The sequence below is a fragment of the Quercus lobata genome, chromosome 1 (genome assembly GCF_001633185.2).
Source record: "Quercus lobata isolate SW786 chromosome 1, ValleyOak3.0 Primary Assembly, whole genome shotgun sequence".
NCBI lineage: Eukaryota > Viridiplantae > Streptophyta > Magnoliopsida > Fagales > Fagaceae > Quercus > Quercus lobata.
In genome coordinates this window covers 31,818,187-31,843,004 of record NC_044904.1, presented here as the reverse complement: position 1 = coordinate 31,843,004, position 24,818 = coordinate 31,818,187, and the positions used below count along the sequence as shown (strand labels likewise).

Here is a 24,818-nt window from a genome sequence, read left to right as displayed (position 1 = left end):
CACAGTAGAGATGAAGAGTGTGAAGGGTAATCAAGTCTCTACACCTTTATTGCTCAAGAGGAATATCAAGAACCCAACAAATAAATTCCTCCTGCTCGTCAGTTATGTGAGGACAAGTGTTAGCTGAAGACAAAGAAATAGATGGTGTTAGAAACTAGGAAAAAAAAAAAAAAAAAAAAGACAAAGGAAGAAGAGCTGACGGAGTTAACCTGAGTCACTAACGAAAGCCTAAGTGTTGTCAAAATAATCACGGGGCATTATCTCCCATTCTTCCTGACGACATACCATATCCGTCCCCTTGACAAAGAAATATCTACTTTTCCAATTCTTGTTAGAGTCTGGCATATCAGACACTAATCTCAAGTCTCTCTCACGGACGACAAAATGATACGTCCCCTTAGAAGGTACAATGTGCTGAGGTCTATAGTAGTAAAAGAACTTGTTTAGGGAAAGTTGACGGTTCCCTCCGCTTAGATGACCCCATAAAACCTCAGCACCAATAAAGATTCTCCAAGCGTTCGGGGCAATCTGGCTAACGGATAGACCCAAAAAATCAGCCAGTTGACGGTGCAAAGCCATCAATGGAAGTCTAAGCCCTGCAGCAAACATGGCATCATACATGCCAACGTCCGCGGTCCTCCCTGAATAGCACCTCTCATTTCCCCTAGGTAGACGGATTGGGATATGATCTGAGATTTGGTAAGGAAGACGTAACTCCTTAAAAATCCTACTACTTATCATGGGAAGAAATTTGTTGACGGCCTAGTCCTCAGGAAGGATGAAGGGACGATTATCTCCAGGACCCCCTGAGGCCCCTTCATAGGATTTCTCGTCACCTTCATCTTCATCCCCGTCACTTTCACTCTCTCTTTCTCCCTCTTCTACCTCATCTTCTCCCTCATTCACTACTTCCTCACTTTCCCCAGTATAACTCTCATCCTCGTCAGGAGATTAGGCTGACGTCTCCCTCTCTAACGAACGTTAGAAGTCCTCGGATTCATCACCCGAACCAAAGACCTCGTCGTAGCCCGCTCCATCACAAACTAACGACTGTTCACTCTTCTCGTCACTTTACATCTGACTACCTACAAGTGACGGATCAAGTCTAAGAACCTAAAACTGACGACCTCACTAGGAAATTAATTGGATAGAATGAAATATAAAGTAGTAAGAGAACTTACAATTACATCCCAGGAGATGAGTCTGAAAGCGACGGCAACAACACGGACAACGAAGTCAAGTAAATCAATGAGGTAAGGTTGACGGACTCTCTCTCCAGAAAATAACAAGGGTGAAATAGGAGAAATGGGGGAGGAGGAGAGTTATATATAAGGGAGAAATGCACGGAAGACGAAGTGACGCCCTCGTCCAGAAGTGGAGCAAGTCGGGATGCAACACGGGTCCAAGCATTTAATGATGGTTGCTCGAGGAGTTGCCCATAAATGACTTCTAAAAGACGATAAAAAAATAAAAGACTCAACTCCATAACCCGTCAATTAAAAGCGACGAGGATATGGAGTAGGGGGCAGCTGATATAGGCAAAAATAGTGAGCAGGCAAAATCGTCAGCTTCTATGGTAAGCTGACAATTAAATGGCAAGCAAAACTGTCAGTTTTCGTTGTAAGCTGACGGTAAAAAGAGATCTGATAAAGGCAATAAAGGGAGTGGGTTGACAGAACCAAATGGCTGACGGTTTCAATAAACTGACACCTATAAACTTGAAGGGAGTATGATAGGCTGACAGTCCTAAACAAGCTGCCTGTCTCTATAGCAGTTTACTTGCTGCCCACGATTGCATATATTAGGAAATGTCTTGCCCTCCACGTTTGATGCTACTCAAAGGATCCCTATAAGGCAAGGATCCCGCCACGGAAGAGACTCCTATAAGGAAAAGACTTACGCACCAAGGAAGAGATGTTAACTCTCTACTACTATAAAAGCCCCAATACCCTCACTAGCCAAGGTACGCATAATTCACCCCTCTTTAGCACTCTGGAGTTGTAAGAAGTTCTAACTTGACCTTTGGAGGGTACTTGGCCGGCACCACACCGATGCTCTCTTCAAGGTCTTCCTTTTTGTGTTGTGCAGAGCTATTTCGAGTGCGCAAGTATCTGTGGCTCACTGGTGACGTTTTCGACATCATCAAATACAATTTAATGGAAACATTTTATTATGCTATAATTTTTGGTTTAGTACCCAATATTATGTATATGGTTAGATAGTTATACTTGCATGATTTGAGTGTTATGTGGAATTTTGAAGAGCTTAGAAAACCCTATATTTATGGTCATTAATTAAAATGACGAGAACAAATTGAAAAAATAACCATTTAATTAAAAGCCATTTATTTGGCATAAAGGAAAACAAAATCTTTATACACAATAATTTTTTCGTGCATCGCACGGGTTAGTGATTAGTTCTATAAATAAACAAATAAATAACTAATTTTTCACGTTGAGTTAAGATTGTTTTTTAAAAAAAACCATTATTATTATCCTGAGCAGTTTTTATTTGTTTATTTATTTTTGTATCCAAATCATCCATTCAGTTACAACTTAATAGAAAAACCACCACTTCTCTTCAATTTTCTTTTGTTTCTAATACAAATTTTAGATTCAAAGAATCAAGGTTAAGGCACAAATGCATATCTTCACATTTCTTTCTCTCTCAATTTATACATGGTGAATTTTGAAGAACAAGATTTTTTCAGGTATTTTTTTTTTCATATCATAAATAAAATCTCCACTCTTCATGTTATTTTTACTTTTAATTAATTACTTCAACCATTGCTACTTTTGTTACTATTTGTTTATTACTCATTACATTTAACTCTTGATTAATTCTTATTTTGCCTTACTTTTGTAGTCCATTTGAGTGAGCATGTAATCATTTTAAACGCATCCTACCAACTAGCAAGTACCACTAGCTTTATTTTATCTTTATTAATTCATCTATTTTCATATTTTTATTTGCTTTATATTTAGTGGGAAAGCTTTAAATTTTAGTTTTGGTTTGTAGTAAAGATTGCTTTAAACCCACTTTCACGGGGCTTTTTTGCCAAATAATATAATTTAAGGAAAATTTTAGGAAAAAAAGTACTGGCCGAACTTATTTAGTTATGTAGTTTTTTTTTTTTTTTTTTTTTTTTTTTTTTTTTTTTTTTTTTTTTTTTCGAGTTCCAAAAAAGTGCTATATTACTAAATAAGTTTGCCCAATTCTTGCACGAGCCTTTTACCCAACATGACTGGTTAGCCTTGAGGTCAAGCCCTCAATTTACTTGTATGATGTGGGTAATGAGTTTCCTATAATGGGAAGACCTCCTAAGGCCAATCTGGCGGCCCAAATGAAAGAGTGTTTGATCTAGCCTGAATCCTCTACCCCTTTGTGTATCCCTCGAGGAGGCCCAAGCCTAATGGTGAGCTACTCCTCTTTTGTTGATCCTTACAGTTTTCTCTTGTGTGTCTCTTTCACCCTGATTTTCCATTCCCCTTTCTTACTTCTTCGGCCCCTATTTATAGACTTCCTTTAGTGGGATTGTCATGATGATAGGGAGGCTTTTTAGGTGGGTGGGGCCTTTCTGGGATATATTCCTGATCAGATAAGACTCACTTCTTAAGACAAATATGATTGTCTTGAAACTTGCATCTGCTGCCAATTGGTTCTCAAGAGGCAATTTTCCCTAAGGCACTACCATTACTGAACAATCATGTCCTAGATATGTAGCTGATTTTTGGACCAGTGTGGCCTACTACACATTATTCAGCTCAGGGTTCTTGGGTATATTGAAATTGATGGGCTGGGTAGCTTGTGCCTGTACAATTTTATTTCGCAGAATTTTCCTAAAATTGTGATATTTAGCAAATGTTTCTGTCTTTCACAACAAGCATAAGTAGTGGGTTTAGCTCCTCTCTAGTTTTAGTGTCTCATGTTTTCTCGCATTTTTAAACAAATGAACGACATGTAACATCTATAAAATTTAATGGTAAAAATAGGGCCACATCACATTATCATTTATTTCTTTTTTATCCACTCTTTAGCGTAACCTAATATTCACACACCATACAATTCGTAACTCAACTGTTAAAGTATTTTATTCTTAAATAAGATATCTGGAATCAATCAAGCCTTACCAAACACTATTACACTGATAGGTTGAAAAACTCTCCGCACCCCAAACACCACTACACCGAATCCGAGAAACCGTCACAAACAGAGCTGCAAGACAGCGGGAAAGAATGGGCTGAGAAATTGCAGAACAACAACAAAGGCCGCTTGTGTATTTGTGTGTGAGCTAACTGCTAATTGCTGGTTGTGGTAGTGTGTGTTTAACTGGTTCAGAGTTGCACTCGTTGGTTTGTTCATCTTTTTTGTTGGGATTTGATTGATTTCGGACTTGGTAGTTTGATACTGAATTCTCTCTTACCATTTCTACAGTGGGTTTTTGTCATGGGTCTAGTTTGCATTGAAATGAAATGGATTTTCTCCCTTTTGTTTCTTTATTTTTAGAATCAATATAATTTTTTCTTTGTTTGTGCTTATGGGTTCTCTCCCTCTCTTGAGGCTCTGTTTATGCTTATGGATTCTCAGATCCGGTGATATTTCCGGCATGATGGGTCCTTATCATCCACTGCCAAGTGCAGTGGGATGCGAACGGTGGATTTATTACTGAAGAGTGTGAGTAAGTGCCCGTTTGTTTCCATCTTTTGAACCCAAAAAGCGCTTTTTGAAAAAAGCCAAACCAAAATATGCGTTTGGTTAAGTCCAAAACGCAACTTTTTGATAAAAGTTGCGTTTTGGGCATAGACCAAAAATAAGGAGAAACGCGGAAATTTTTATGGACCCTCAAGGGTCCAAAAATGAAAACGCACAATGCGCGTTTTCAGTGGGTTACCGTTGCAAAATTAAAATTACGGAAATACCCATCAAATAGCACAAACCCACGGCCACAATCCAAAAACACATACCAAAAATACACATAGAAAGACAGAAAGAAAGAAGAAGAAGAGGAAGAAGAAGATGAAGACGAAGATTAAAATCATTACCCAAAACACAAACCACAATCCAAAAATACAGAAATCAAATAACACAAACCCACGGCCAAACAACCATAAACACATAAAAAGACAGAAAGAAAGAAGAAGAAGAGGAAGAAGAAGATGAAGACGAAGAAAGACCGAACCCACAGTGTTCAGTTCAGGTCGTGAGGCTTCTCAATTTTCAGTTCAGGTCTGCGAGCAATTTGCTTCATATAAGTCAAGAAGCGGAAGTGGAGATCTTTTGGAAATCAAGTGGAAAAAAAAAAAAAAAAAAAAAGAGAGAGAAGAAATTGAGAGAGCCGGAGAGCTTTGGAATTGAGAGAGCCTTCTGGAAACAAACGGAAAAGGAAAAAGGAAAAAGGAAAGAATGAAAGAATGAGAGAGCCTTCTGGAAGGTGGAGGTGTGGGAAAAAGGAGAGGATGTGGACAAAATAGTGTACACGTGTGTGGTGGATAAAATACAAGAGAAAAAAGAAAAAGAAAAGGAAAAGGTAACGTATGGAGGAAAAAAAAAAGAGAAAAGAATTAGAAATCACAATTTCAAAATATTATCACAATATTTTCACAATATTTTCACAATAAATTTTAAGTAATTAGCTAATATTGATGAGTAAAAATATAATTTCAGTAATGGGTTTAAATTAGAACTAATAACAACTTTTCATATAATATTTTGTTATGATTCTTGTGAAAGTATTGCAAAAAATATTGTAGATGTAACACTTTTTGTTGAAAAATATAATTGTTGAAAATGAATAGAAAAAGAAAAATAAATATTAAAAAAGAATAAATTTGATTACAAAATAAAAATTAAAAAAGTGGATAGGCAAAAAATAAATGTTACTGTTGATTGTCCAAACAGTACAAAAATTTGTCTAACCTGCTGGAGATGCTCTTATATATACATGGTCCTTTTTGGTAATTTATCCCTCAAACTGTCATTTTTATAAATGTTAACCAAACACTCAACTTTTTCAAAAAGCACTTTTTAACAGCTTTTATCAAATACTCATCTTTTTGAAAATGCACATTTTCAATTATGCACTTTTTAAAAACTCCACTTTTTCATTATGCACTTTTACAAAAAGCTGAATCAAACTCACCCTAAAATAGAAATAAAAGATATTGTGACGTAGCCTAATATCTTACCATTTTGTTTTGTAGATGCCACGTGTCATTTACTGTTTTAAAACAGGAGAAAATAAGAGAGGAGCCGAACCCACAAGTAGTTTCTTGCAAGACACGGTCAGCCTGGTCAGGTATGTATTATTGATGGGAAAAGCTGAAAGTCGTGGTACGGTCCAGTTCGTGTAAAGGGGTTTTTACTTCTATTGCCTGTGAAATTGCGCCTTGTTCCGCAATCTCTTATAATTTCCATTTTGTGGGTCATTGTCCTCTCCACGTTCCATTGTTTCTCAATTCTTTTGCTCGTTGATTCGGATGGCTCTATAGATCAATGACGAAGCCTCCTCTGCTTTCACTCGCGGATTCATCTATGATGTTTTTTTGAGTTTTAGAGGTGAAGATACCCGTTATAATTTCACGCTTGATTTATATCAAGCTTTGTGTGATAAGGGTTTTAACACCTTTATTGATAATAATCTTGAGAGAGGGGAAGAAATTTCAACCGAACTTCTGAAGGCCATTGAATTGTCCATGATTTCGATTGTTGTATTGTCTGAAAATTATGCATCTTCGAGTTGGTGCCTGAATGAACTTGTTCAGATTCTTGAGTGTAGGAATAAGGGACAGGTGGTTCTACCTGTATTTTACAAAGTGAATCCCTCAGAAATACGTAAACAAGAGGGAAAGTTTGGGTTAGCACTAACTAAACATGAAGAAAAAACCAAGGATAACATGGAGAAGGTTCAGAGGTGGAGGGTAGCTTTAACCAAAACAACTGATTTGTCCGGCTTTTGTTTCAAGGATGGGTATGTATCTATCGATACTCTTGTGTGCTTCTATAATAGAAAATTATTCAATACTCTCCTATCATATAAATATTAAATAGTAACTCTCATGAATTTAATTAGTAGAATCTGCTGTTATATATAATCTGAAATACTGAATAATTACTCGTTATAATCTTTTAATGATTTAGTTATGACCACTAAATGTCAGATTATGAAAGTAGTATTTTTTTTATAGCCTCTTGCCATCTTCTACTAATTTAGTTATGACCGCTAATGTAGTCTGTGTTTGTCAACCGATTATTGCTTAAATTATCCATGGTTTGCGGGTCTCACGTTACCTTTTTTGCCTCAGCTTTATTTCAAATAAGCTAGCTTTTACCTTTTTGTCTTATGCAAATTAGCTACCAAAAATAACCAATTTCCAAATGGACATTTAAGTTAGCTAAAATATAAAAGTCAATGGTAGAAATAGAAAATTTAACGTCTGATAATGTTATGGATCATGACTGCTCTTGTGTGCTTTTATGAGTTATAAATTGTTAATGTTTTTGTTATCACCACTACATGCCAAGTTATAAACTCATTTTTCTTTATTCATATCTTCTAGTACTAAGGTAGTTAAGTTATGTACAAAGGTAAATATAAGTTTTTTTTTTTTTTTTTTTTTTTTAGCGGATAATTTGATAGTTAAAACGCGGGGTAGTTAAGTTATGAGGCTCTTGGAAATAACTTTTAGAAGACATTTTCATAAATTTCTTGATCTCATTTTGTTCCAGTTTCAAATATGGGTTTTGAATAAATTTGTTTCCTCTCCCAAAGGGGGTCTCCATACAACTATTTGTTGAAGGCCTAAAATTAAATTAAAAAGGAATGTGCTTAAATTAATGATAGTTTTCATCTCTTTGAATTACATGCCTCTTACTTTAGTTAATAATATGCCAGTTGTAATGCACAAAATTGGATTTTTTTAATTTAGTTCATCTTTAGATCTATATTTTCAGCTAGTCTAATTCATTATATGCTTCTTATGCATTTGTGCTTGGCAGCTGCATTGAATCTGAATTTCAATTTATCCAAAGAATTATTAAAGAGATATCAAGCACCAAATTGGATCGCACACAATTATTTGTTGCTAAACACCCGGTTGGAATAGATTCTCGTGCGGAGGCTATAGAATCGCTTGTAGATACAAAGTCAAATGATGTTCGCATAGTAGGGATTTATGGCCTTGGAGGAGTAGGTAAGACTACAATTGCAAAAGCTGTTTATAACAGAATTTTTTATCATTTTGAACGGAGTTACTTTCTAGAGAATGTTAGAGAACAATTGGGGACAAATGATGGCATAATCAAAGTGCAAAGGAAACTTCTTTCTAAGATAATAGGAGACAAAAATTTGAAAAAGGTGGGTAACATAGCTGAAGGAATCAAACTAATAATGGATATGCTTTGTCATATAAGGATTCTTTTAATTCTTGATGATGTGGATGAATTGAGTGAGATAGAAAATTTGCTTGGAAAATGTAATTGGTTAGCTTCAGGAAGCAGAGTCATTATAACAACAAGAGACAAACAAGTGCTAACCACTCTTGGAAAAGAGCTTCTAATTTATGAGGTTAAGAAATTGAATCAATGTGAAGCTTGTGAACTTCTCAGTCTACACGCCTTCCAACTAAATAAACCTAAGGAAGGCTATTCAAAAATTGTAGAGCAAATTATAAATTATGCCAATGGTCTTCCATTAGCTCTAAAAATAATAGGTTCTGATTTGTGTGGAAAAAGTATATGTGAATGGGAAAGTGCATTAGAAAAGTATAAAAGCATTCCTCACAAAAAGATTCTAGAAAAGCTCAAAATAAGTTATGATGCACTGGAAAAAATTGAAAAGGATATTTTTCTCAATATTGCTTGTTTCTTCAAGGGATTCCACAAGGATTATGTTGTAAATATATTAGACTCTTGCAATTTATATCCAAATTATGGTATTCGAAAACTCGTTGATAAGTGCCTCATAACTATTGAATTTGGCAAGTTGTTGATGCATGACTTGCTACAACAAATGGGTAGAGAAATCATTCAACAAGAATCAGAAGAACCCAAAAATCGAAGCAGAATATGGTGTTATAAGGATGCTTATGAAGTACTAACTAGAAATATGGTACAAGTTCTTTCACCTTACTCTTCCTTTTTCCTAATTATGTTTTGTTTAAAATTTCAAAATTGTTATACTTTTGGAAATTATAATATGAAGCTTAATTCACTTTATACTTTGTTCAACTAGGGGTCCGATAAAATTCAAGGTATAATGTTGTATTCACCTGAACCAGTAACAATGACACTACAAAATGAGCCTTTCAAAATTTTGGAAAATCTTAAATTTCTGTTAGTTCGCAATGTACACATTTGTGAAGAATTTGAATATCTTCCCAGTGGGCTAAGGTTGCTTGAATGGCCAGAATATCCTTTTTCCTTGCCATCCAAATATGATCCCCAACAACTTGTTGCACTCAATGCGCCACGAAGTCGCATTAGATTGAAAATATTCAAGCAGGTATGATTATTAGTATTTATGAATTGTAATTTCTTTAAATTTTACTTGAGTGTTGGTTAAAAATAATTTTTAATTTTTTTACTTCTACAGGGAATCCAATTAAAAAATTTAAAACATATCAATCTCAGCAAGTGTGAATCTATTACGAAACTACCTGAGTTGTGTGCCCCAAACCTAGAAACATTGGACCTTTCTCTTTGTAAAAATTTAGTTACAGTTCATGAGTCCTTTGGATTTCTTGATAAGCTCCAAGCATGGAATCTTGACCGTTGTGCAAAACTTCAAAATCTTCCAAACAGCCTTAGGCTGAAATCCCTTAAAGAATTTTTTCTTACAGACTGCTCAAGCCTAGAGAAGTTCCCCGATATTCATCTAGAAATGAAATGCTTAGAGAATTTAGATTTAAGTGGGAGTGGTATTCTAGAGTTGCCTTCATCAATAGGTTATCTCACTGGACTTAAGAGTTTAGACCTAGAATATTGCCACAACCTTAGGGATGTTCCTGATAGTATCTATAAATTGCAATTGCTTGAGGGCTTGTATATTCCCACTGCCAAATTGAGACCGGTGTGCAGTTCCTTTGATGGCTTTTCCGGATACGGGTTTTTGAGGTTGGATTGCCTTGATTTCAGGCGTTCTAAAAACATAGTTGAATTAGATCTTTTGATAAAGCTCGATTACTTCCCTGCATTGAAACACCTATTTCTATCTGGGACAAATATTGTTAGCATCCCTGAAAGCATTAGCAAATTTACTACATTAGAGATCCTTGAAATAAATAATTGCAAGCAGCTTCGGGAAATTCCGAGACTTCCGCAATCTATAAGATTAGTCAATGCAAAGGGCTGCCTGTCATTGGATCAACAATCTTCAAGCAGATTATTGAATCAGGTCTCTCTCTTTTTTAAGTTATAAAGAAACAACTTTTGTTACTTTCTTCCCTAAATCAAAATTTTGAATTTGTTAATTGCATGCAGATTGGAGAAATTTTAGGAACTAAACCAAATAAAGAATGTGAAGGAGAAAGAAGTGAAATATTAATGGATCCACAGTCATTAATTAAATTATTGCTCTCTAATGATGAGGGCTTTGGATTTGAAAATGATGACGATCATCGTAGTTTTATACTACCAGGAATTGAAATTCCAAAGTGGTTCAACTCCAACCATCAAGGGGTTGGAAATTCCATATCATTCTATGTTGGTCGCAAATTTCCAAATAATTTTGCTGTCTGTTTTGCTGTTGGACTAGTCCCACATTCATCCCCACATGCTTGGAATGTTTACCTCTCCATCAATGGTTATAAAAAAATTTGCATTGGTTTAATTTGGATGCTAGATGAAGTTTCCGGTCATCTGTGGTTATGTTCTAGATCACATCACAAATTGCAGAAGCAATTGAATGAATCAAATCCATCTGAACAGAATTATGTTGAGGTTAAATATGAAGTGAACAATACTTTTGAGCCAAGAAGTTGGGGGGTCCATGTAGAATGTATCTGTTGTCCTCAAAACTCCAATATTTCTTACTTGCCACTTCTAAGTGCTAGGCATAGTTGTGGGTCTTCCTTCATTCCGGGCAACACTGAACTGCCACCTTTGCCACCAGTTTCCTCCACTTCTTATGGTTCAAATTTAGATCACGGAGCTTTCAACAATGTTGGAGATTCTAAGCGTGCTGAAATTCGACTCAAGCCTAGCAGAAAGCCAAGCTCTAGGCTCTAAAGACAGAGCTCTCTTCCAACCCCGTCCATGTGGCAGGATTGGGCTAAAGATAAAGCTTCTCTTACCACTAGCTATCTTCATCATCTTTATTCATTTTCTAAACAATGGAAACAACATATAATGGTGAATATCAGTCTTCTTTGTTATGGTCCACGAAGACAAATGGCACCAATCTTTGCAATCTGATGTGGGGCTTCCAATGGATACCACAAATGGGTCCAGATTAGGCTTGGGTTGGCCAGATTTGGGATTTACTGATGGATTTGATCAAGGTTCATCTTCAAAGGCCCATACCTTTCAAAAAAAAAAAAAAAATTTTGATGATTCCAACACCAATCTGTATCCACCATCAATGAAAATGAGAACATCTTGATCGAACTTCAAAGAAATAAGCTTCCATCTGAAACTCGATGCCAAGGTATGCCTCCTTCTTTAGTTGCATTGTTGGATTCACATCTTTGGGTGCCTTTTTCAGTTGCTTCTTCTCACTCATTCTTTCTCTAAATTTAAGGCTCATTCATAGGATTGTCGCTCAAGTTTTTATTGTGTTACAAGTAAATAATAGGGAATTCAAGCTGCTAGGCTTTGTAATTATTATATATAAATTAACTATTTAATACAGTTGACCTGGTTTTCATTTTAATGCATATCAATAACCTTTACAGCTACCTCTGCAGCTGACAGTAAGGTCCCATTTCTTTCTTTCTTGATTTTTGTGTTTGGGTTCTGTACCATATCCTTAGATATTTAAAATTTTCTATTGTTTTTCATGTCCATTTTTTGTTTATTTGGCAAATAATGTTGTGGAATTTATGATGGTTTTACTTATCCAAAAAAGAGAAAAAGAATTTATGATGGTTTTTAATTATACATTTGTGATTTATGCTGAATGTGAGTATTCTCACTTTTTGACACGGGATAAAAAGAAATTGAAAATTCAACTTGACTGAAGATTTAGGATGATATTGAGATTATATATTGAAGTTGGGTGAGCTGTATGTCAACTTATTGATGTAGACTGGATATGATTTCATCTCTTATTTGCAATCTTCAGGTTTTGATATAGGATTGTGGATTGAAGGTATATATATATATATAGTATCACTGTATTCTCTTTCTTTTCCTTTTTGTTGAATAGTTTCAAGGTATTCAATTTTAAGGGAAACTTTCCTGGTTTCATTTATCATATTATTTTCATTCTTTTTCCCTTTTAGCAATAGTTGGTATGCAATTGGTTAGTTTTCTTCCATGTTTAATTTCATAGTGCAGTTCCACTTTCCCTTGTTATTAATGTATAAAAAGTTCAATGCCTTGAACCATGTTGTGAGAAGGGAGTGGAGATCACTTGTTCTTTGAGCATCAGATCTTTTTCTCAAGCTGCCTCCCTACCCTTTTGAAGGGATCAAGTCATAACGTAGTTCTTGAACTAATGCACCCACACATACCTCTTCTTGCTTACTTCGCTAGCAAGGTCTTCCCAACAAAGACCTTAACGTAACTTATCAAAAAAAAAACAAAGACCTTAACTTATTGTCCACCCTCGTGAGCGTGTCCTTCGTAATGGAAAGAAAGATACTACTACTCTCAAAGTGGTTATGGCAGCAATTTAAGTCATGGTGTCTAATAAAATCCTAGGTATATAGCTGATACCAAGTAGTTCTGTGGGGTAAAAGATCAGTTGAGAGCAACTGTTTTAAAAGCACCATAAGCAAACTTGGTAGGTCTGCAGTGGTTTATTATGTTTGGCTTAAACGAAATGCTTGTGTATTCTGCGGCAATGTCAAGTCTGAGGAGGCATTAAGGCCTGGCTTGAGTTTGTAAAGGGAAAATGTTCTGTTAGTGAATGGTCATGTTGTAATTTCATTCCTCTGATTTTGGTGATAGCCATAATTGACGGCATTAGTGTTTGATTCTCAAAATACAACATTTGAGAAATGTCCAGCAGCAGTCGAGGTTCATATCCTTTAGGAGTTAAAAGCCAAAGGTGATTGTGATTTCTATGTGCTGTGCAATCCTATTTTATTTGGTCAATTTCTATATTTGCTTTCTTTTAATGTATCTTTTTTATAGAATTTTTTAATATATCTTATTGTTAAGATATTAAATTTAATGTTAATCAGATTTAGGTGTTTCCAGTTCAACTCTCAAAAGACCAAAATGCTTTAGATCTATCCAGGTAAGTTGAATCATGTAATGCTCAATGTGGTAAAATTTTGGAAGGTCCTACTAGTCTAAAGGTCTAGCTTTGTTGTTTCTTTTTACTTTTTAGGTTTGAAGCGGTTGAAGGAATTCAAAACCTCTGGGGTAATTCCATGGAAATGTTATTCTGTGGATCTCCAGCTTTAGTCATCAATATTCTAGTGAATATTCTTACTCTGGGTCAGCCAGATTTGGGATTTAATGATGGGTTTGATCTGGCTTTCATGTTCAATGACTCTTACCTTTATCAACGATGATTCCAACTCCAATCTGTATCCACCATCAAAGAAAATGAAAACAACTTAATTTAACTTCGAAGAAATATGTCTCCATCTGAAAACAACCTTGATGATAAGGTATGCCTCCTTTAGTTACATCTTTGGGTGCCTTTGTCACTTTCTTCTCTCTCTTTCTCTAAATTTAAAGGCTCATTCCTTAGGAAATTATGCTGCTGGTCTTTTTAATTATTTTATATCAAATAAGTATTTACTTTCTTTTATTTATTTATTTTAATGCAGTTAACTGCCGTTGTTGCTTTTGAAGTAATTGGTAGGCCCAAGATTCTTTCCACCTTGAAATTTGGTTTTCATTCGTTATAATATTTGTTCTTTTATTGATTTCATTCATCTTCTTCTGACGCATAATTTTTGGTTAGCTTCGCATCAAATTCCCTGTTCTTGTGCATAATTTGATTGTTGCTTCCGATGTTTGAGAACATATTAATGACCTCTGTACTCTTGAATAGCTCAAGACCTCTGCAGCTGACAGTAAGGCCCCAATTCTCTCTTTCTTGAATATTATGTTTGGCTATATATTTAAATTTTGCTTCTATTTTTCATGTCCATTTTTTCTTTCTTTGGTGAATTCACTTCTTAATATTGAAATGTTATGGAATCTGTGATGCTTTTTCAATATACATTTGCTATGTATGCTAAATCTAAATATCATTACATTTCAACCCCCAAAAAAAAAAAAAAAAAAAAAAAAAAAAAAAAAAAAAAAAAAAACATGAGTTCAACCTGAATGAAGATTCAAGATAATATTGAGGTTATATATAGAATTTGAGTGAGCTGTAAGCTAACTTGAAGGTATGAACTTGATAAGATTTCTTATCATATTTTCAATCTTCAGGTTTTGATTCTCATCCCTTTTATCAACAGTATATGTAATTTTTAATTTACTTCAATGTTTGATTTCATTAGGTGCGGTTCTGTTTTCCCGTCCAATTAGAGAATAATATATATAATGCATTGAGCCATGTCGTGAGTAGAAGGTCATGACTTGTGAGATTAATTATTTAGAAGAATGCTAAACTATGCAGTTCTGTTGTTAATCAGTGAGTAAATAAGGACCAGATTTGCTGAAATGAAGTGGCAGAAATTGATCTGGCATTAGTATCCCTAACATACCTTTATTTGCTGTCTTGCTTTATGAAACAGATTTTCCACTCAAGACAAGCCGTTAAAATGGTTCTATCATGGTGACATTGTTTGTGTCTTCTGCAAGAGCTTCCTTGAGAGTAGGAACCACTTGTTCTTGGAGCACCCTTTCTCAAAGAGGCTATGGGAGCTAGTTAACCCATAATTTCTAATAAGATCTAAGGTATACAGCTTGTATTGAGTGGTTCTATGGGATATGGATAGGTTGAAGGGTAAAATTATTAAAAGCACCATATACAAACTACAAACTAGCTTGGTCTGCAGTGGTTTGTTATGTTTGGCTTTAAAGAAATGCTCTTGTATTTAGCAGCAATGTCATGTCTGAGGAGCCTATACTGCTTTTGATTAGAAGACACAATAAGGCGCAGGTTTGAGTTTGTAAAAAAAAAAAATGGGGGGCGGGGGCATCTCTCCATTTTGTATGATAGCTGTAACTGAGGGGTTTTATTTTGATTATTTGTAAGTTTAGTTGCAGTTTCTATTTAGTTTGCTGCTTGCTCTGTTTAGGTGTTGGCAGCTTTTATCTTGCTCTGTCCCAAACTTGCTCTGTGTAGCCTGTCTGTACAGTTTGTTTACTTAAAAAAAAAGTGGTTATGCTTATCTATGATTCACCTTGACCATTTTTCTTGCTTATTTTCTACATTGCCAAACATACTACAAAGAAAGCATGCATTCAAACCTGCTTCCCTTGCAGTCAAACCTTGATGTTCTAACTAAAGTTATACTTCTTTGGCCAAACTACACTTTTCGTCCTCTGAAAATGGGGTTGGTTTTACTTTAATTGTGTCAAATTTCTTCCTCAAACCTTCAAAATCAAGTCAACTTTTAAGGATACAATTGACTTGATTTTGGAAGTTGAAGGATGAAATTGACACAATTAATAGTTGAGGGACCTTGATCTTAACAGTCGAAGGATGAAAGTGACAATTAAACATGAGGGACAAATTGGCCCACACTTATTTTTTTTTAATATTGCATTGCTCCTCTGGTTACTATTTTTAGCCATTTACTGTGTTTTCTTTTGTGGCTTTACAATTGAAAACTTCTAGATTTGGACGGAAAGTGCAAGACAATGCAACTCTTGAGAAATATGTCCTAGAACAATTAAAGTTCATATCCTTTATGAGTTAAAAGAAAGAGGTGATTGAGATTTCTATATGCTATGCAATTGTATCTTTTTTGTTGTTGTCAATTTATAGTTGTTTTTTCATGTAGTCTATGGGCATGATATTAATTTTTGTTGAAAAATTGTGTGTTTCAGGTTCAACTCTTGGAGACAAAAATGCTTTAGATCTATCAAGGCAGGCTGAATCATGTAATGCTCAGTGTGGTAAAATCTTGAAAGGTACTGTAAATGTATTTTTGCTGCTTCTTTTTTTTTTTTTTTTTTGGTTTTTTTTTTTTTTGCATGCTCTGCTCCTAAAAATTTACATATGTCATTTGCTTGTTTTTTTTGTTTTTTAGTCGGTCACTATCTGAAAACCTCTGAGACAATACCATAGATATGTTGTTTTGTGAATCTTCTGATTTAGCAATGCTATAGTGAATATTCACGAATGGGAGGAGGATCAACACAAAATTACATAATCTGCTTTAAAAAATTATTATAGCAAATATTCCTTTCCATTCACATGGTAACAAAATCTTTTTTTGGCTAAATTTAACTTAAACGCTTAAAATAGACATGTTGGATTGTAAGGAAAGGTAAGCTCCTCTCCTATGGAATGTACTGATATTTTATTATTAGCTTTCAATTATGATTTAGGAATTTAATTCTGTTTGTAAAAATCAGTGTTGGTAAAAGCACTCTTTAAGCACGCTTGAGCTCAAAGCTCCAAGGCTCTAGCGCTTTTTGCCTCAAAAGCTAGGCTCATTTTAGGCACGACTTTTTCAAAAAGCTCAAAATGCGCTTTTTGGCACTTTTTTATATTTTTCAAAAAAAAAAAAAAAAAAAAAAAAAACCAAAATTGGATTAAAACTATAGGATCTTGACATTATTGATATAAACTATTGATTTGACATATTTTTAATGTAACTTACCGATCAATATATATATATATATTTATATTTATTATTTTGAGTGTAACTTGTCCTGAAACCCACAACCTCCCAGTTCTTCTCTATTTTTATTTTTTCTTGATTTTTTCTCCTTGAAACAGTAACCCACCTAGCTTCTTCTTATTCTATGTTTTCCCTTTTGGACATCTGCTTGGTACCAATTACCATATTGCTATGTCCTCATATTCTTAGCTCATTCATGAAAAAAAAAAAAAGTATGATATAATATATTTGTGGTAATTGTTTAGTTACTTTAGTGGTTGATGTTGAACATAGCAGACTAATTCTTATAGACTTATAGTCATCAAATGATTAAATTATTAACTAATATTACTAATTAGTCATAGGGCATTATGGATATTGGAGATTTAAGAAAGGATATTACATGGAAGTACTCATATCTAGCTAATCCAAAAAAAAATGATTTGACTTGCAATTTTTGTTTTAAACTTGCACAAGTAGGGCTTATCTAAATGTTATATGAATTATATAAAAAATTTTATTTCAATTTATATGATAATTTGATTGTTGCATTTCTCATTAATAATTATTTTAATTTTTTTTTTTTTAAATGTGCGCTTCACTTTAATTAGGCGCACGCTTGCGCTTTGCCCCTAGGCTCCAAGAGGCCTTTGTGCTTAAGTGCCCTTGCTTTTACCAACACTGGTAAAAATCAATTGTTTTAAATCTTTATTTGTCTGTCTGTTTGACTAAGAATGCAGTGCTTGAATTACAAAGGACTATGCCAAAGTCATCAAGATGTTACTCTTCTATAGCTAAAAGGGTAGGTAAATCATTTTGTTTATGTTCAGAAAAGAATCTTTGGAAATGCTAAAAATAAGTACAAGTTTTGAATTCAAATATTAAGGCAATAATTTGATTGTTTAATCCAAAGACAATATTTGGTCTGCTTGACAAGTTCCAACCAATCATGTTAATAGATTTTCTGATAGTCCATTGTGTTGGACAAAAGAAGTAATTATAATAACTTATGGACTTAACCTAATGAACAAAAGATATTTAAAACATAAGATATGTACTACGTCTTGTACATATCACTACGTCTTGTACATATCTTTACATTAGTTTTCATTGCCAAAAAATAGATAGGTGTTTGTTGAGATTTTGGTTTTGTTGAGTCTCTGATATCCTGTTATTTTAGATCTAATAGATCCATGCTATGCCTTACTAGAAAAAGAACTGGGCGTAATAAGTATTGTCATAAGACTATTCAAGCAGCTTATTGCTGCAAATTTGGGAGCTGTTGTCAAAGGAAGGTGATTTGCCATTGAAAGAATTGGGATTGAAAGACTACTTAAGTAGCAAAACCAATTAGTTTGAATGTTGTAAGTTCTAGACAGTAGAGAGTATTATTGGAGGCTTTGGAGGTATGGCCACGAAACTACTCATCTGTGGCGGAGGGTCATAACCATGAAATATGGGGAGGGGAAAAGGGGGTGGAGCACTAGAGTTTGTAGAAGGGCTCATAGTTGTGGTTTATGGCGAAGTATTAGTGAAGGGTGGGAAAGTTTTTCTAAGCATTTGTCTTTTGTGGTAGGGGATAGTTCTCGTATTCTTTTTTGGCATGATAAGTGGACTGGGGAAAATTCTCTTAAAACTCTTTATTCTCAGTTATTTGTGTTCAACCAATAAGAATGCTTGTATTTTTGAAGTGTTAAGTCCTCCAGTTGGTGATAATGATAGAGTATGGAGTTTAAGATTTTATAGGGAATTTAATGATTGTGAGTTAGCGACTTCCTACTCCCTTCTTCACTTTATTCAAACTTGGATTCCTAGGGGTGGAGGTAGTGACAGACTTTGTTGGCATCTCAATGGCAGTGGGAAGTTTGATATTTGGTCTTTTTGTCATAAGATTCGAAATTTAACTCTTTCTACTTTCCCTTGGAAAGGCATTTGGAAAGTAAAGGTTTCTAAAAGGGTGGCATTCTTTATGTGGACAGCAACTCATGGCCAGATTCTAATTTTGGATAATCTTATGCTCTATGATCGCACTTTGGCAAATCATTGTTGTAATGAGGAATCTGTGAATCACCTACTGATTTCATGTTCGGTAACTCATTCTTCGTGGATGTATATGCTTTGATTTTTTGCAATTGATTGGGTCATGCCAGGTTTAGTTGCAGACTCATTTTTTTGTTGGTATTATTGGTTTGGGAAACGTAATTCTGATATTTGGAATTTGGTTCGGGTTGTTTAATGTGGACTATTTGGACTGAACGGAATCGGCATTATTTTGAGGATACTAGGAAATCTCTGACTCAGTTGTTAGATTTATGCCAACGGACCCTCTTTGATTGGTCTCAGTGTTGGGGTCTCTCGGATTGTTCTACACTTATGGATTTTCTTTTGTCTCTTAGAATAGCTTAGTGTCTGTTTGTTTCTTTTTACTTCCTTTTTCTATTTGTTCAATATCGTGAACCCTGTGTATTTTTCATGCTATTCCATCTTCAATAATATTTTTTCTAACCTATCAAAAAAAAAAAAAAAATGTATTGGGAAACAATTTAATTAGAATGTGGAGTCGTAGATTAATTTATCTATTTATCTAGTTTATTTCATTTGCTTTAATTTTTATTGGAAAGCACTTGACATATCTGATGATTGATTATTAATGGACTATAAGCAAGTATAGTTTAATTAATACGATGGGCTATATAGCTCATGTTCGTGTTTGTTTGAATTTGTATTAGCTCCTGTTTAATTATTTTAGTTACAAGTTCCATGTTTTTCTCATTTCCTAATTTATTAAATTAGTTTCAGTTTTTATCTTCTTTCCCCCTTCTGCCTTCTGAATCTTTTATTCATTAGAACTATAGTGAGATTAGGAGTTGTCAATCATCGTATTATAACATCAGAATACGGTTTCATCACATGATTTTTCCCTGTCCAAGATCATCTCCAATTGAAGGGAAATCTCTCTTTCAACTCTAACATCTTCAAGGGTTCTCATATTGATTTGAATATACTTGAATAGTTCCTGTATTGAGCAATTTCAAGTTTCAGCTTTCCAAACAGCTCATTTTTCCCTTGTAGTATTGATCTCGCCAACCAGCTGAAATGCATAGGATCCATTAATTCTCACCCCCAAGCCTTTAATATGAACTTCCTAACAAAAGCTTTAGCTTTAAACTAAGCAAGTTAATGTTTGATATGGTTAACATGTAAGTTCATATCAAATGGTTTTCTCCCTTTCTTTCCTTCTTAGACGTGAATATGAACTCTATCCAGTACGTGTTTCAAGGTATAGTAACTACACAATTTTATTATAAATTGCTGGAAAAGAAAAATAAATAAATAAAAACTTAATATCTATTGTGAAAAGAAAATGCATTGAGATCTGTTCTCATTGAGGCTCAATGGCTGTGGGAAATGGGAATTCAATTCCTACCAACCCTAACTTTTGGCCTAAAGTAGGGATCCCAGGTGGAGGGTAAGGCCATGGGTTTAAGATTATGGATATGTGTGTAATTACTAATTTTTTTAAAAAAAAGGGGTAAAATGGAAGAGAAACCTGGTGCATGTGTAAATTATATTAAAGAAAATTATCCGCAGATGTAGTATTCATATTTTCCAAATAGTTTTGGTAATGAACTTATTAATAATGGGAATACATCTAATGCTCACTCCTATTGCCAATTAAAATGTACAGTTATGTTTATATTCTGTACCATTACAAGTTAGATTTTTTATGTAAGCTGTAAATTATGTCATTCGTATCCTTCTTCTTAATCCTTGCTCTTATTATTCCGGACTAGTGGTTATTGGTCACTATACCAAGTTTTTTAATCTGTGCCTTTGCTTGGTCTTGTAGCTTTTCCCACAACAGAGAGTTTCTTAGCAATATAGCACATGATCAGATGTTGAAGGTATGGATCTCTCTCTCTATCTTTTTCATAATATGTCTATAAAATGGTGTGAAACCTGTAGAGAATTTGGTAAGTATAATTATCATTGGATGGTTCATATGGTTGTATGTATTACGTGAGGTGTGTCTGAAGACAAGAAGATTAAGCTCATAAGATATTTCATAATTGGAAACTCATGAATGGGGCAGCTTCGTAAGTCTATATCTATATATATTGGGGGGTGGGGGGGGGGGTGTAGGGAAATTTTCTTGAGATTAAATAAGTGCGTTGGTCAAATTGGTTGCATCTGCCCTCATGGTTGAATTTGTTTTTAACTTGTCATATACTGTAGTTGTTTTTTATTTTTATTTTTAAATGTTTATGTCAAAGTAATCTTTGCCACATTTTTTTGCAAACTTCTACCTTTTAACGTTTATAAATATATATATATATATATATATATTTGAAAGAGTAAGGTGGTGTTTAAAGATAGTGGGTCAACACCTAGCGGATGTGTGTGTAACTCACCAATCAAAAAAAGAAAAAGAAAAATAAATTAAAAGATGTTTCAGTATTTTCTTTGTATTATAAGCAACATATTAACCCTCTACATTTCTTTAATGCAACAATGGGGTTTAGATGAAAGAAGGTCAAACAATCTACATAAAGAAATGGAGAAACAACCTGGACCAAATTAGGAACAGAGCCAAACCAGAGAACACGCTGGATTACCTAATTCTATCAAACACAGAGAAAGGGCCATGTGGCAAATTATGCAAGCATCAATTTTGAATAGTATTCTTGATGTTAGATGATTTATTGCGGGGTTCTGGAAAATGGTCTAACTAGTCAAGCTGCCTTGGTGATTATGTAGTGTTGAGATGGATGTGGAAATTAGTAGTCCAAATATTAACGAAGGTCTACCTGGTCTTTTGAGGAATTTTATTGTAATAAAAAATATTGAACACTGTTTGTCTATTGAGAAAACCCAAAGATTATATAATTGGAATGTTTAGAAAAAGGTTATTCATGAAAATATTAGTTTCTCAAATGGTAGCAAACAAATAGTTTTAATCATATCTTCAAATGAATTGGTTAATTTGTACTATCCAAAATAAAACTTAATGTAGTAATTTTGATATAATACTTTTAAGATTAAAAGTGTATACCTAAGGTATCCTTTTGGCTGTATAAAAGCTCAGTGAATCCCTAGACAATGGGTTAGTTGCTTGCTTTCCACGGGATAAATCAATATGGCTGGCTCAAGTAATTTGATTGAAGACAAAACAAAAATTGATACAAAATGAAATTGAAATAACAGAAAAAGTAAATATCTTCTGGGAGTCAGTACCTAGGGTTGCCTGGAGTTGACATCAAGCTAGATAGAAGACCTATGAGTTAAAGCACCTAGGGTTGGCTAGAGTTAATACTAGATCTTTTTAAAGATTCCAAGAATTTTTTTTTTTTTTTTTTTTTATCAAACAAATTGTAAATTGTCTTCGTTGGAGTACAATCCTACACTTATATAGACTTACTATGGCTAAAACATAATTCTAGTGAGATTAGGAAAACTTAATTAGATAATTCTAGTCGGATTGGGAAAACTTAATTCTAATTGACTTGAGAAATCCTAATTATTGAATTATTACAAAAATAATCTTTAGGAAATTAATAAAATAACCTAAGGATAAAACAAACAATAGTCAGAAACAATAAAATAGTATAAGGGCTACCAAACAAATGTCAAACCAGAACCACTTGGATGCAAACAATATAAAGAAACTCAAGATACCAAGGAACCATGTGTACGCAGTACTTTGGCTGGAGATTAGAGTCAATAGACCAAGCGGAGAACTTGATGGAAGAACACAGCCAAGCATAAAATTTAGCAATTTAGCCAGTTGATGGTCATTGAACATGGCATCCGTCCGGAGAAGGCATCATTTTTGAAAAAAAATATACAAGCACAATATCCAAATTGCACATGGTAGCAGTATTATCTAACATGCTTCAATTCTTATGCATGACAAATGTTAATATAATGTTTGGGAAATTTTTAATCAATCACAAATGGCCGTGTATTTTTCTAGTTATAATGTAATGAAAATAAGCACACTTTCCCATTTTTATTTATGGTTTTTATTGTTCATTTTTACTCTATTCATAAACTTCTCTAAACTCAATTTGAATACATCTCTGTCGCCTACTCACTGTTTAGGTGGAACCAAGAAGGAAGATCTAGCTAAGGCAAGGAACTTTGTATCGCAGCTACTTCCTCCACCGCATTCTTATGAACTGAACTTTATTGCCTTCTTGTGCGCAAAGCAAAAGGGTGCTATGCTGTGGGTCAATTTTGATGTGGGGAGTGAAGAGAGACCATTAGAATGATTCTTCAACGAGCAAGTTAAGAAAGGTTTCATAGTTTTATTATACTATCAAAGCAATTGTCCAGTTTTGATCAATATTGGGTGGATAACATTTTTGGTCTGGATTTTTGGTCTGGGACCCTTGCTGTCGCACCCAAGACTGTAAACGATTAGTTTCTAGCCTAGAAACCTTTATCAATATGTGCCAACACTATCCCAATGCTGGTGTACCGAGTCTCCAATAAAGACTTACCAACAATTCTCTACTTACACAATCCATTTTCAAGCCTATATAGTATATACTTATACATGTGAACATATAAACATTTAATATTATATTTACTCAAACCTAGCCTTATAAGATTGTTTATGAGCACATTATTATGTTTGAGATTGATTGGTTTAATAGTTGAGCTTCAACATGTTTTGAGGTTGACTCATTTACTAAATAAATGTACATCCAAGCTAAGTCGAATGAAACTATGAATAGCTCTATTCGTTTATAGGGTTACTTGTAAGTCAAGTTATACGCATGTTGAATAGCTCCAAACCCCAACCCCTTAACCTAGAAAACAAAACAAACTATCTCCCACAATTATCAATAGAGGGAGATCTCTAAATTGAGAATTTGCAGCTTCTTGCGACTCTAGGGGCTTCAGTGGTGGAGCTATCACTTTGAACTGTTGCATTCATCCGAGTACAAAGGACAAGGTGGCTTTGCCCAAATAAAATATTAAATTGAAATCAAAATTTACAACAGTTATATATTTATTGTTACACTAAAAGAAAATGTGGTTTGCTGTCCAGCAAACTTAATGTTAAAGTCTGCTTTAAATGATAAAGGCAAAAGAATAGACTTGTAGGTAGAGTTTCCAGTGCCTACCCAGTGAGAAAGTATCTTCTATGCCCATCACATGGAGTGAGCCTCTCATAAGGACATAAATCTCACATTTATAGGGTCATATGTTTGTGAGAGGCGTATTTCATAAAACGAGCACAAAAGATAATTCTCACAAGGGGTATGCATCAAATCTACCACCAACCCAACAAAAACGAACTCCAAAACTTGACGCATTGGGTTGGGTCGAGTTCACGGTAATAATTTCATCAACTCATTTGACCCAATCCAATTTATCATATATGATGGGGGATCGTCCTTGAGTGGTTGTCCATAGAATGTAGGTTACCACGACAATTGAGCCTGCTCCTATTCATCCATTGTATTATTGTATTATTCATAGTTTGCCTTAAGTTCTTATGAGAAGCCTGTCTAGACTAAGGAAAGTCGTCCAAACATGGATGACCCTTCAATACTTGGAATATTTCTAAGTGCAAGATTTATCTACAAGAGCTTATGAATCGGACTACGTGTAACCATTTTAGTACATGAGTAAGATCCTGATTTATCGCTATAACTTCCTGCCAAACACTTAATCCTGATTCATCGCTATAACTTCCTACCAAACACTTAACTTCCAATGACAGTTATAGAAGATAAGAGTAAATATTATAACTTCTATAGCGGTTGTAAGAGTTAAGTGTAAACCTTCAGATGTCCACAAAATGGAGGGAAGTTACAAGACAAGTAACCGCTCCAAAGTATACTATATAAGCACTCATCCTCATGAAACGAAGTAAGTTCTGATTATTCCTAAAAAGTTGGAATT

At 34.4% G+C, this 24,818-nt stretch overlaps 1 protein-coding gene across 12 annotated transcripts; it reads left to right on the top strand.

The window, feature by feature from the left end:
• The first annotated feature begins 6,278 nt into the window (after nucleotides 1-6,278).
• LOC115986884 (TMV resistance protein N-like) lies at nucleotides 6,279-23,417 on the top strand. Of its 12 annotated transcripts, none has more exons than XM_031110293.1 (16): nucleotides 6,279-6,967; nucleotides 7,996-9,106; nucleotides 9,230-9,499; nucleotides 9,590-10,390; nucleotides 10,477-11,641; nucleotides 13,344-13,399; nucleotides 13,493-13,778; nucleotides 13,941-13,971; nucleotides 14,078-14,189; nucleotides 14,625-14,758; nucleotides 14,862-15,024; nucleotides 15,911-16,001; nucleotides 16,123-16,206; nucleotides 17,642-17,703; nucleotides 20,752-20,806; nucleotides 23,004-23,417. In XM_031110293.1, the coding sequence occupies exons 1-5, from the start codon at nucleotides 6,693-6,695 to the stop codon at nucleotides 11,221-11,223; spliced, it is 3,204 nt and encodes a 1,067-aa protein (XP_030966153.1). In that variant the 5' UTR covers nucleotides 6,279-6,692; the 3' UTR covers nucleotides 11,224-11,641; nucleotides 13,344-13,399; nucleotides 13,493-13,778; nucleotides 13,941-13,971; nucleotides 14,078-14,189; nucleotides 14,625-14,758; nucleotides 14,862-15,024; nucleotides 15,911-16,001; nucleotides 16,123-16,206; nucleotides 17,642-17,703; nucleotides 20,752-20,806; nucleotides 23,004-23,417. The 12 variants fall into 12 exon arrangements, with proteins under 12 accessions (XP_030966153.1, XP_030966146.1, XP_030966163.1 ...); XM_031110286.1 differs by lacking the exon at nucleotides 14,625-14,758 and adding an exon at nucleotides 13,108-13,207; XM_031110303.1 differs by lacking the exon at nucleotides 14,625-14,758 and having other exon boundaries at nucleotides 13,350-13,399.
• The last annotated feature ends 1,401 nt before the right edge of the window (nucleotides 23,418-24,818 follow it).